The following is a 13519-nucleotide window of genomic DNA, read 5'->3' as shown; positions in this document are numbered from 1 at the left end:
GTTGTTTTAATTTATATTTCTCTAATTATTAATGATTTAGAGCATTTTTTCTATGATTATTGATAGCTTTTCTTCCTGTGAAAACTGCCTATTCATATTCTTTGAATAGTTATCAACTATTATTTGAGAAATGATACCTTTATCACAGAAACTTGCTATAGCCTCCCCCTCCCCACCTCCATTTCCTGCCTTTCTTCTAATTTTGTCTGTACTGGTTTTATTTGTGCAAAGCCTTTTAAATTTTATGTAATTAAAATGATCCATTTTACCTCCCATGAACCTCTCTTGCTCTTGCTTGGTCACAAACTCTTCCTCTAACCACAGATCTGATGGGTAATTTTTTCTATGCTCCCCTAATTTGCTTAGGATACCTTCCTTTATGTCTAAATCACATACTCATTTTGACCTTAGCCTGGCATATGGTATGAGATGTTCTATGTCCAGTTTCTGCCAAACAACTTTCCAGTTTTCCTAGCAGTTTTTGTCAGATAGTGAGTTCTTGCCCCAATAATTGAGATTCTTGAGCTTATCAAAAAATTGGTCACTGTGCTCATTTGCTTCTGTAGATTGCATACCTAATTTATTTCCATTGACCAACCACTCTATTTCTAATCTAGTATCAAATGATACTGATTGATGATTATTGCTTTGTAATGTAGTTAGAGATCTGGCATTGCTAGACCCTTTTCCTACACATTTTCCCCATTGACTACCTTTATATTCTTGACCCTTCTGTCATTACTTTTTCTAGCTCTATAAAGTAATTTTTCAATCCAATGCTATGGTATTGAATAAATCAATTTAGGCACTACTGTAAATTTTATAATATTGCCTCAATATACTCATGAGCAATCAATATTTCTCCAATACTTTAGATTTGTATTTGTGTAAAGATTGCTTTATAATTGGGTTTGTACAGTTCCTGTGTGGGTCTTGATAGGTACACTCCCAAATATTTTATACTGCCTACGATTATTTCAAATAGAATTTCTCTATTTCTTACTGCTGCATTTTGCTGGTACTATGTAAAAATACTAATGATTTATGTGGTTTTACTTTATACCCTGCCCCTTTGCTAAAGTTAACTGTTCTTTTTAGTTGATGTTCTAGGGTTCTCAACCTGAATATACCATATCATCTCCAAAGTGATAGGTTTGTTTCTTCATTTTTTTTTTCTAAGATAGGGTTATTTTAATTCCCCTTCTGTTATTCTGGTCAATTTAAATTTTTGTAATTCTCATCCATTTCATTTAGATTGTTGGCTTTATAGACAGAGAGTTGGGCTCCTGAGTTAAGAGATTTTCAAGCAAAGGTTGGATGACTACTTGCCATTGATGTAGAAACAATTCCTGTCCAGGCAGGAGTTATCTCCTATAATTCATTTTAAATACTACCAAGAAATTAATTTTTCTGGTCATGCCACTCTCCTGCTACAAATAAACACAAACAAAAAAAAAAACTTTGATGGTCCTTGTTCCTGAATGAAATCCAACTTGAATAAAATCCAGGCTACTAAATTGGTTATTCAGCGTCCCCTACATTTGGGCCTCATTCAATCTTTTTGATTTACTTTACACTATACCTTTTTCTTAAAACCTAACACTCTAGCTAAACTGTAACAGCTGACACTTTCCAATATATGCCACTCTCTTCCTTCCATTCCTTTATTTGCACCAATCCTAATGCCTAGAATGGGGTATAGGCTGTGTTCAGGGAGGACCAGTACCTTGGGTGTGATGAACTACCAAGTCCTTTTTGGGGCTCTCTCCACCTTTGGTGTCCACCTGTTCCACCTAACTCTCACCTGTGGTTCCAAGAAGCTGCAGCATGTGCAGTAGCCACACCCTGGTAAACCATTTCAGCAGATAGGCCAAACCATATTGAGGGTAACCAAGGATTCTCAAACCCATTGGTGAGTTGGGGGGGTTATCGATATGGTGTTTGCTGCTTGACAACTCCAGGAGAAATGTCAGGAGCAGAACAGAGGTCTGTACATGTTTGTAGATCTGACCAAGGCCTTTGACACTGTTAGTTGTGAGGGCTTATGGAAAATTATGTCAAAATTTGGTTGCCCAGAGAAGTTCATCAATATTGTACATCAATTTCATGTTGGCACATTTGCCCAGGTTCTGGATAATGGACAATGCTCTCATGCCTTCCTAGTCACCAATGTAGTAAAACAGTGCTGTGTGCTTGCTTCCATGCTTTTTGGTATGATGTTTTCAGCCATCCTGACAAATGCTTTCAATGAGGATGAACATGGCATCAAGGTCAACTATTGTACTGATGGCAAGTTCTTCAATGTGAAAAAGCTACAAGCCAAGACCAAAGTGGAGGGAGTGTTGGTACATGATTTTCTATTTGCAGATGATTGTGCACTCAATGCAGCCTCTGAAGCTGAGATGTAACAAAGTATGGATCAATTATCTGCTTCCTGTGCTAATTTTGGCCTAATAATTAACACCAAGAAAACACAGGTGCTCCATCAGCCACCACTACACCATCTGTACATGGAACCATTGGTTACAACAAATGGAGAAGTTTTGAATGCTGTGGATAAGCTCACTTACCTTGGTAGTGTACTTTCCAGGGATGTACACATTGACAATGAGGTTGATGCACGCACTGCCAGAGCTACCTCAACGTTTAGGAGGCTCCAAAGAAAAGTTTGGGAGTCTGACTACCAAACTGAAGGTCTACAGAGCCGTTGTGCTGACCTCATTGTTATGCTTGTGAAATATGGACAGTCTACCAGTGTCATGCCAAGAAACTGAATTGCTTCCATTTGAACTGTCTTAGGAAGATTCTGAGGATCACGTGGCAGGATAAGGTAACAGACACTGAAGGCCTTGCTCAAGCTGAACTGCCAAGCATTCAAACTATGCTTCAGAGGGTGCAATTCCAATGGGCTGGCCACATTGTTTAAATGCAAAATGTATGCTTGCCAAAAAGACTATTTTATGGAGAATTCACATGAGTCAGGTGATCACAGAAGAAGCGATACAAGAACACTCTCAAGAACTGTGGATTTGACTGTGCAACATGGGAGACACTGGCACAGGACCGCCCAGCATGATGTGCCCACATCAGAAAGGGTGCTGTGCTCTATGATCAAAGCAGAATTGAGACAGCACAAAAGTAAATGCAGGATGAGCAAATTTGGGATATCCACCCCAAATATTCACATGGACTATCTGTGTCCAACCTGTGGCAGAGCATTCCAAGCTCGTAGTGGTCTGATCAGCCACAGCTGGACACACTGAAACTTCATTTTATCATGGTGATGTCATTTTGGTCCTCTTTGAAGATGAAGGACAACAACCAACCAATGCCTGGAATTGTGGGAAAACAAGAAGCAAGTTTTATTTCCACACTTTGATGGGGGGTTGTGACCTAGCATGGACAGGTTAGAGGTAGAAACTAATGTGCAGGCCCAAGGAGTTGTGTGAGGTAGATCCTATCAGAGGAACACATGAAGTCACATGGCCAGGGGATGGCAACTCCGGAAATCCAAAGTTCAGAATTCTATAACAGTCCTGCCTCATCCTGACCTGGTTGAAGTCCTTCTGGTGGCCATGCTGGAAGCTACCCGTTCCTTCAGGGGAAGGGACGTAGGCCTTCCCTACTCTGAACTCCATTTTAAATAAAGTTTTCTTGACACCTTTTTTTTGTGTGTCAAGTTTGTCTCTAACAAACATGGCTCCGAACATGGAGCTCCCCCAAACAAGGGGCACTCAACTTGCTGCCTTGGAGGAAGTGAGATTAAATTTACGGGATGAGTGCTCCTGTAAAAAGCTTTTTTTTACAGTCCCTGTAAGTTATATCTCCTCCAGTCCAAGTATGCAACCTCAGACCACGGGCAGGAGTTCAGAGGAAGGAAGGAAGCAAGAAAACTTTGCTGGCGGACCACGTAAGTCAGTATACTAGGCAAAGACAATGTCACCCAGGAACTTCCACTCTGGATCAGTCTTTTACTGAGGAAGGGGAGTTCAGAGTGGCAAACTCTTTGTTGGCCCCTTTTTCCTGTCTGGAAGTTTTTTTATTGGCACTAAGCAAATAGAGATAACTTGGACAGAATCCTGGAAATTTGAGCCATGGTGGGAAGGAGAGCACCTGGGGATATTGGGAGTATTCGATCTGCTCCCAGGTCAAAAGAACTATGGTGGTCACTAGGGCCCAAGTAGAAGTCCCAACAGCCACCAACCAGCATTTTCCTAAGCCATCTGGTGTTGGGACCTCTAGGTGGTTGTTCCAGAAGCTGGAGTGAGTTTATTAAGAAGGAATTTAATCCTTAGAATTGGTTTGGAGTCAGTCAGAGTAAATTGAGATGAATAATTGGATTTTGACCAGTCTAATCTAAAATTAGTTTATTTCCTAAAAAGAGAGGATCTGTATTGCTCTATCCTGTGTTTGTCTGTGTGTTTGTGAAGTGTTTTGTTAAACTGTAAATGCAGCTCAGGAGTGAGTGGGCTGGGGAGAGAGAAAAAGGAAAAAAAAGGCTTTACTGTTTGGCTTGAAAATGGTGTTAATAGAAAGTTTGAAAACTTTTAAGAAGTTGCTTAAAAAAAAATTGTTCTTTCTGCATGCTAGAACACTGGCCAGGTTGTGAATGTGAAAAGAAAGATTTTGGCTCTTTGCAAAGTATTCAACAAAAAAAAATTGTGTCTCTATTAGTTAAATTGTTAAATGAAATTGTTAGGCTCTTAACCTCTAAGATTTCTTTTTAAGGAACGAAGAAGCTGGAAGAGGTGGTGAGTATTTGGTTCCTTTGAAATATAAAAGGGAGGAATATGAGTGGGATGTGCTTGGACCTTGTACTCTCTCCCCTATTCCAATTCAGAAAATGTTTAGCTTGATTGGGAAACCAATAGACAAAGTTATGGAAGGTTACTGCATTTAAAAATTTTAAAGTTATTTACCGTGATTTGTAATTATTACTATTAGTTATTAAGCTCCCAAGCCACGTGCTTGGAAGTCACACTTTGTCAGTATTAAATTATTTAGGCCCTTTTGCCTGGGCAAGGAGGCTCTTTAATATGATTCAAAATCTTTTTTTGAATCTAGGAAAGTTTTTTCTCCTCAGACATGGAAGTGACAGACCATTCCCTACCTTACCTAAAGGAGGATCTCTTTTGTAACGGAAATTAGCAGAGTAAAAGAGAAGGCAGTCTGAAGTGAAAAGCTGAGTTTTGATTTAATAAGATCTCAAAGCTAAAATCTATACCTTATGATTAAATTAAGTAAATATATCTGATACCAGACAATGTGTGTAAAATTGCAAATTCACTTTAGAATTTCAGTGATTTCTTTTAGAAGCATCAACTCTGTCCATGTGCTCAGACCATGTGCTCCAGGGTTAGGGTTAACTCCCTCCCAGTCTGAGTTAATTGGGAAAGCTCCTTGTCTGGTGGAAAGGGGAGTCAGAGGATGGCGTTTCAGCTCTTTAAGGAAGTAGAGTAAAAGGGAAAAGGCTATTCAAAGCTGAAAATGGCCAGCCATGTGGTCCTTCTAGGGAAGTTTTCTTTTACTTAAGGAAAAAAAGGAAATACAAAGCAGCATCTGAGAATGCTCTTCCTATCAGGATTAAGCAGAAAGATATTGTTATTTGGCATTTATGATTGTACAGTGCTTAACATAAGGATGGGTATATGTTAGATGCAACATTAATCTAATGTAGTTGTTACATGATTTTTAAATTTAGTGTTTGTTATTTATAGATTGGGGTTTTAAAAGGATGTGATAGAAATCTGATAATTTGAAACTTAATATTTGGTTATAAACAAGCAGTGAATATGCTGATGTTTGCCATATAATGGTAGATTTAAGCTGGAAGGGGGATTCCAGAGCAGACAGTTATAGTTAAAATGCAGAGGAAGCCTGGATAGTCTTGAGTAATGGGATTGAGAGTCTTGGAAAAATAAGAGTTTTGATTGCAGATGGTTTCAGTAAGTAGTGAGGGTGTGAGGAAGTATTTTAAGAAGAGGAAAAAAAAAATCATGTTACTTCATTTAATATAGCTAATAGCTCAATCAAATTTGAGATTGATGAGGTTCAGGGGTGCTGGGGACCCCAACATACCAACAGTCTGGGTCCTCGAATGAATCCGACTCAAGTCTTCTTAAAGCCAAAGTTTACTGAAGATTTGTCATGCTGGGTTGACTCTTGGGGAACGCAAGCATTTGTGGTGCTTGTATTCACAAGTGGGCCAGATGGAGTCTCGGCTAGAAAGAGTCTGAGCTGGATTAAATCTGAGCGCCTTCATGGAGGCAAGATGGACCTTAAATACAGAAAAGACTATAGGAGGGATCTGGGGGTGGTCTGGTAGTTTAGGGAGGGTCTTGAGAAGTCCAACGAGGACCTCAATGGGACTGGGGTGACTGGTCAAGGACTGGAAACAGCTGGAGGCAATCAGGAGATATCAGACTACGGAGGGCCTGGGAAGAAACCTTCCGAAGTCCTGCTTTTGATTAGCTCAAATGCTATCTCCTTTATATAATCTCTCCCGACTCCTTCATGTAGAAATGATCTTTTGAGTTCATGTCACATTTTTTGTACCTCTCATTCATTCTCAAATTTTATTTTGTATTATAGTTATGACTACATATGTTATCTTCCCTACTAGATTCTAAGCCCCTTAAGGGTAAGGAGTACGATACTTATTTACATATTCCATTAGCAGTTCCTGAAGGTAAGGATATGATATCCTATGTGGACAGAGGGAAGGGAAGGAACAAAGGAAGGAAGGGAGAGAAAGCTAGAAAAGGAAAAGAAAAAAGCTTTTACTTGCAGGTGGCTCTGCCCCAAAGGAATGTAAATTTTGATAGCTGAAACTTTGCAAGATATCTTGGGGTTTACATGCTAGATTTTTTTCCTTAAACCTGAGATTCCCAAACTTATTTAGCCTACTGCCCCCTTTAAAAAAAATTCTGTGCCACCTCCTTGCCAAAATCTACTTTCTTAAAACCCTTTAATGTTTTTTTGGAAATTTGTATCATTTAAAAAATATATAATTTTTTTTAAAATGACACATAAAAATGACAGTCATTGCATACATATATTCCTGCCTTTGCATGCCAGACTTCCTGGCACATGCTAGTCTGCCAACACTTGCTTGTTAAGACTTGTCTGTGGACAAGACCAGTTATAACTTAAATTTTGTGTGTATTTTTGGAAAATAATGTAATCACTATGATTGTAACTCTGTTATACAATAGATGGAACATGTACAAATGGTTTTTCAAAATTTTCTTCTCTTCTTTCCTTATGCTTCCACAGCCTTCCACATCCCCAGTTGCACCTGAGGCTACTATCCCCAACTGGATCTTTCTGGTGGGTAAGTGGGTGTAGTATAACCACTTTTGATCTGTTTCTTCTTTCACAAATGTGATTAATATGGAATTAATTTTACATGACTGCACATATATAACCTATATCAAATTACTGTTTTAGGAAGAAGGGAAGGACAAAATTAGGAACTCAAAATTTTGTAAAAATGAATGCTAAAAAATACTAATAAAAAAATTACAGTTGTTATTCTGTAAATGGTTGTTTCTACTTATTTCACCTGCATTTCATACAAATCTTCCCTGAATTTCCAATATTTGATGCTTCTCACTTCATTCCATTAAATAATCTACAGTCTGGCTTCCCATGTCATCATTCAACCAAAACCTTTCTCCAAAGTTACCAATGATCTCTTAACTGCCATACCTAATGGCCTCTTCTTGCTCCTTATTTTTCTTCACCTTTCATCCTTCTCTTCTCTTTGGCACTCTCTTCTATTTGTGACAAGACTCTCTCTGGTTTTTCTCCTATTCATCCACCTGTTCAAAACTGAGGTGTGATCTTAGACTTCTCTCGTTTCCCCACATCCAATCTATTGCTAATATCTGCTGATTTTACTCTTGTGTGTACATATATTTGCTTGTTTCCTCCAACACTGCCACCACCTTGGTGGAGGTCCATCTGTACTGTTGCACTACTAGCCTGCTGGTCAATTTTCCTTCCACAAGTCTCTTTCCACTCTAGTCCATCCTCGACTCAACTGCCAAAGTAATCTTCCTCAAGTGAAGGGCAGACCACTTCATACCCTTCTCACTAAGCTCTAGTGGTTCCTTGTCACACCTGGGGTCAAATGTAAAAGCCTCTATTTTGTGTTCAATGCCATCCAAAACCTGCCCCACTTTCCTTTCCAGTTTTCTTTTATACCTTACACTCCTTTCACCTGCCACACACACTGAAATCCACACAATGGACACCTTGACCTTCCTAGAATATGACAGGCCATTTCCTGACTCCAGGGCTGTCCCCATGTCTGGATGTTCTCTCCACATTTTTTCCTCTTAGCTCCCTTCAAGCCCCAGTTTGAGCCCCATCTTTTATAAGAAGCCTTTCCTAATCCCTGCTGATTATTTCCAGTTCATCCTTCATGTAGCCTGTTTGTACAGCTGTTTGCACGTTGTCTTCCCCCATCAGATTGTAAGCTTCTTGAGAGCAAGTGTGGTCTTTTACCTTTCTTTGTATCCTCAGCACTTGGTACAGTGCCTGCTACATAATAGGTCCTTAAAAAAAGTTTACTGACTGACCAAATATTGGACTGGGATGAGAAAACCTGAGCTCTTGTCCTGCGTGATCCTAGACAAGCCACTTTTTCTCAATCTACCTCAGTTTTCTCATCCATAAAATGAGAAGTTCCATCTTACAATCCAAATGATCTATGAAGTAGAAAAAAAAACTATAATTACCACACAAATGAAGTCCAAATGCAAAAGACAGGGCCTAAAACAATTCATGTGCAAATAAAAATTCAACTAAAAGGAAAAAAAGGTTTAATCCATTACTATATTTTTTGTTAAGAGACATATCTTCACAATAACGTTGGATCAAATGAGACGTCTGTGTGTGATATACACGTACATGTCTATGTACACACACTACACATTTATATACATACATGTGAATATACACACATATAAATACATAAACATACACACCCATATAAAAAAACCACACACACATATATCTCTAAGGCATTTTGTGAAACAGTCCCACGCAAATGTCGGAAGCTAGTACGAATCCTAGCAAATGTAGACACTTCCTAGCCTGGAAAATAAACTTGGGAACTGACTTCTGTTGAATTTAACTGAAATATCTTGTCATATAAAATCAGCAAAAGACTCCAAGCGCTGGGTAAACGTAGGCAGCCTGTGTCCTCCCAAAAGCTCGACTCCTTCAGGAGGCAAACATGAAAAAAATCCGGCCTGTCATCCCAGACCCATTCGGCGTTACAGGTAGGAAAAAGCTATCAAGGAGGAACTCAAAGAAAAGACCCTCCAGAGTCTGCGCTTCAGGTATAAAAACAAGGACCTTTCCCAAACCAAAGTAAAACGAGTCCAGAGGCCCCCCCAAAGTGGGATCGAGAGAAACCCTGGAAGCGGCGGGCAGGTTTAAGAGGTGCGATTTTCAACTTTGGAGCTGAAGGGGGTCCAAGGCAAACAAAGCTTATGCCCGAAGATACAGAACACGTAATAAACGGGACTCCTGACAAAGGGCCTGGGACAGAACTACTGCCCTCCCGGCTCCCTGTAAAAAGGGGGCATCGTGTGAAATCAAGGCTTCTTAACCTGGAGGGGTCTACGGAGGTGCTTCAGGGCTTGGGGGAAATCTGTATTTTTACGGAATGAAACGGAGCATTTGCCCCCATTATCTAAGGACGTTACTCAGACTGTCAAAGGGCTTGGGTCCGTGACCCACGATCGGCCCCAAGACGGGGATGGGGATCGATCGGGAGGCTGGGGGGTGGGGAGGTAGGAGGGGACGGTAGGGGAAGGAGGAAAGAGAGGACGGGGATGGGCCGGGAGAAGGGGAGGGCAGGCCCCGGCCTCGCGATCCCACCCGGCCTCACTCACAGGAAGTTCTCCATGGTGATGCGGACGATGGAGCCCTCCACGAACCCCGACAGCATCGCCCGCGAAGGCGGGGGCAGGAAGCTGCCCCTCGGCCCCCATCGAGCCTCCTCGCGATCCGGAGCCGTCTTCTTGGGGCGACCCAAGTCCGAGTCCGCCTTCCTCTTGCCCGTGGTCGCCATCGCCGCAGGCTCGACCGCCCCGGCCCCAGCCTCCGCCCCCTCCAGGACGAAGGGAAGGAGGAACCGACGGAGAAAAAGGAGAAGAAAAGAGGAAAATTTGGGTCGCGACTCCCGCGCAGAAAAAGCGCGCGCCGGGGTTCGGGCTCCCGCGCCTGCGCCTGCGCGGCTCTCCGGCCCAGGCCTTTTCTCCCTTCGCCGCTTCCGGTCCCCGGCCCCGCCCTCGGGAGGCAAACTTTCAGTTTCAACGGAAATGGATCCGCTCGTCGCTTACGTCACACTCAGAGGACGAATAGAGGCGGCGGCGACGGAGAGAATGCGGAGAGGAAGGAGAAGGGGTAAAAGGAACTGGGGGTGGGCCGAGTGTGTCCGTGTGTGTTTGGGGGCGTGGGTTTTTCGCGCGCAGAGGCGGGGCTTCCAGCATTTCTTCCCGCCCCTTTTCTTGTGACTGACAGGAGGGAAGAGAGGCCGTGCCATGGGGGGGGGAGGGCCTGGGCCCAGCCTTGCCTCCTGCCCTTCGCCTTTTTTCCCATTACGCCGCGTCCCGAGGCACCCCGAAGGTCATCGTGTGTTCTGGCCGTGGTGAGGGTGCTGAAGCGGCCGCTGGACCTGGAGTCGGACGTCCTTAGCGGGGGGGCCCTGGGCAAAGTCACTGGGCCTGGTGGCCTCGGGTCTTCATCAGTTAAGATGAGTTGGAGAAGGAAACGGAAACGTCCGAAATGTGGGCCCAGAAAAGCCCAAAGGGAACCGTCAAGGGTCAGACCCCAGGGAACCGCAGATTGTGGAGAAGATGATGACGTCAGGTTCCAGCGGAGACCTTCAGAAGCCAACGCTTGGACTCGCTCAGAAAGGAGCCCATCACATACGTCATCTACATGGCTAAATGTTTCTGAACGACTGGGATGAAGCGCTGATTGCGTGTGTCCTCCCCTCGCTGCCATCAGGGAAGTGATGACAGACTGGCCAAGCGGCTTTGTTATGAGTGAGGCAGGGCGGGTGTGGGGCACCAGCCTGTTCACTGGAGGGACATAGGCACGAGAGTGGATCGATTGTGAGAACCAAGCTGCCCTGTGAGCTTCTCACTTGCAAGTCAGAAGAGGCCATTCTGGAAAATCCACATTATTAGTATATTCATTACACACGTCACATTGGTTAATATGAAAATCGTAATTCTCTTCACATTGGAGACATTAGTAACAAAATAAATAAATTGGTGAGACAGCCTGATACAGTGATAAACAGAGTCACAAAAACTAGTCCAGATTGGCAACAGTGGCACATGGACTATGGGACTTCCCCCAGCCCCCCAAAGCCATAAAACCTCCCAGTGCCCCCTACCAACTCCCAGACATGAAACATACTTAGTAAGTGCACATCTAGATTGGCAGTAGTTTCTTAGGAGAATCACAAGTCAGTTTAAAAAAATCATGACCTAATTTTAAAGAACAGCTTGTCAATAAAAAAAAAAATAAACCCAAGCAGATGTTTGTTAAAAGTGTTTACGCTGACATTGTAGTCTTGGGTGACTGAAAGGAGCATAGTGCCCTCAACAATGATAGGAAAGTTTAGAAGAGGGGTGCACTTGTGGAGAAAGGTAATGAGTTCGGGACATACTGAGTTTGAGATCCCTGTAGTACATTCAGTTCAAAATGTGTAATAGGCAATTAGTGATGTGGGCATAGAGCCAAGAGAGAGACCAGAGCTAGGTGCATTGATCCGAGAATCATCTGCATGGAGATGAAAATTGAACCCATGAGAGCTGATGAGTTTCACCAAGCTTAAATGCAGAGAGAAAAGAGAAGGCCTAGAACAGACCCTTGGGGACACCTTCAGTTAGTGGGAAGATCAAGCAAAAGACAAATGAAAGAGTTCTGTATCATGCCACATGCTATCATGCTTCTCCATTTTGATTACAATCTTTAACTTATACATTAAGAAAAACTGTACTAATTCCTTTTGCTTGCTCTTTAGGGTAAATTATAATCATTTTTATTTTATTTTACCAGTCTCATTGTGTTTCTGGTATGAATATATGTTACACATTTTGAAGTAGAACTATACTAAATGTATTTGGGCTCAGTATGTGCTGTGACCCCTCCTGGAGGCCACAAGCTGCACCCTATCCTTAAGGACATGTAAAAGCAGCAGGTCTTGGATGTCCAGTGTATCCTTAGTAGCGGAGGTTGTGTCAAAGAAAAGTACTACCTGGAACCAGAGCCAAGATGGAGGAGAAAAGTCAGGGATTCACCTGAGCTCTCTCCCAAACCCCTCCAAATACCTTTAAACAATGTCTCTAGACAAATTCTAGAGCAGCACAACCAGCAAAAAGATGAAAGAAATTTTCAGCACGCAACAACTTGGAAAGTCAGCAGGAAAGATCTATTGCACCAGGGTAACAGATGAGTGCAGTCCAGTGCAGGCTGTGCCAGCACAGGATAGGCCCCAGAAAACCAGGAACAGGCCTTGGGAATGACTGAATCAGCAGCAGCTGCTTCCAGAGCTCTCAGTCCAAATAAGGTAAGGGAGATCAAAGAACTGATCAGAAGGAGGTTATAGGGGTCTTTTTGCAAGCACTAAGGCAGCAGAGCTCATTGCTTTACCCATATTCAGATCCAGATTGAAGTCTTATGTGGGAGTCCCAAAGTGAGGAGCATTAACATAGCAGAGCTTGCAGCTACAGTGGAGGGGAAACTCCTCACAGTTCTAGGGCAGAAAAGAGTGCTTGTGGTTACTCACAGATAAGAGCACAGGCCAAGAGAGTAGTAAACATCTCTCCTTAGATTATAGCACCTTGGAAGAACTGACAACTTACAGGTCCCTAGAAGTATCTCTGAAAATAGCTGGAAAAAACCCTGAAGCTTGGGACAATGCACCCTGCACCCTGGGAACCAGAGCCCTACCTTAACAGAGAGTTAAAAGTCAAGTAATAGGCTGAGAATAGGAGCAAAGAATGGAAAAAACCTCTGACTGTAGAAAGTTACTATGGTGACAAGGAAGATCAAGACAGAAGAAGACAACAAAGTCAAACCTCCTCCATCCAAAACCTCCAAGAAAAATATAAATTGATCTCAGGCCATGGAAGAGCTCAAAAAGGATTTTGAAAATCAAGTAAGAGAAGAAGAGGAAAAATTGGGAAGAGAAAAGAGGGTGATAAAGGAAAATCATGAGAAACAAGTCAGTAGCTTGGTAAAGGAGATGCAAAAAAGTCCTGAAGAAAATAACACCTTAAAAAACTGACTAGGCCAAATGATAAAAGAGGTACAAAAGCCAGTAAGGAGAAGAATGCCTGAAAAAGGAGAACTGGCCAAATGGAAAAGGAGGTCCAAAAGCTCACTGAAGAAAATAATTCCTTAAAAAAATGGAATGGAACAAATGGAAGCTAATAACTTTATGAGAAATCAAGAAACAAACAAAACCAAAAGAATGAAAAAATAG

At 42.3% G+C, this 13519-nt stretch overlaps 1 protein-coding gene across 1 annotated transcript in view; it reads right to left on the bottom strand.

The window, feature by feature from the left end:
• The window catches only part of SMC5 (structural maintenance of chromosomes 5), a 79980-nt gene extending 67905 nt beyond the window's left edge, over positions 1 to 12075 (bottom strand). Inside the window, exon 1 of the mRNA XM_072611378.1 lies at positions 9909 to 12075. Coding sequence (XP_072467479.1) covers positions 9909 to 10087 — 179 coding nt within the window. The 5' untranslated portion in view covers positions 10088 to 12075. The remainder of the gene's footprint in view (positions 1 to 9908) is intronic.
• Between the last annotated feature and the right edge of the window lie 1444 nt (positions 12076 to 13519).

Source organism: Notamacropus eugenii, chromosome 1, assembly GCF_028372415.1.
Source record: "Notamacropus eugenii isolate mMacEug1 chromosome 1, mMacEug1.pri_v2, whole genome shotgun sequence".
Classification (NCBI taxonomy): Eukaryota; Metazoa; Chordata; class Mammalia; order Diprotodontia; family Macropodidae; genus Notamacropus; species Notamacropus eugenii.
The sequence above is the reverse complement of the archived record's forward strand: the minus strand, read 5'-3'. Positions and strand labels throughout refer to the sequence as shown.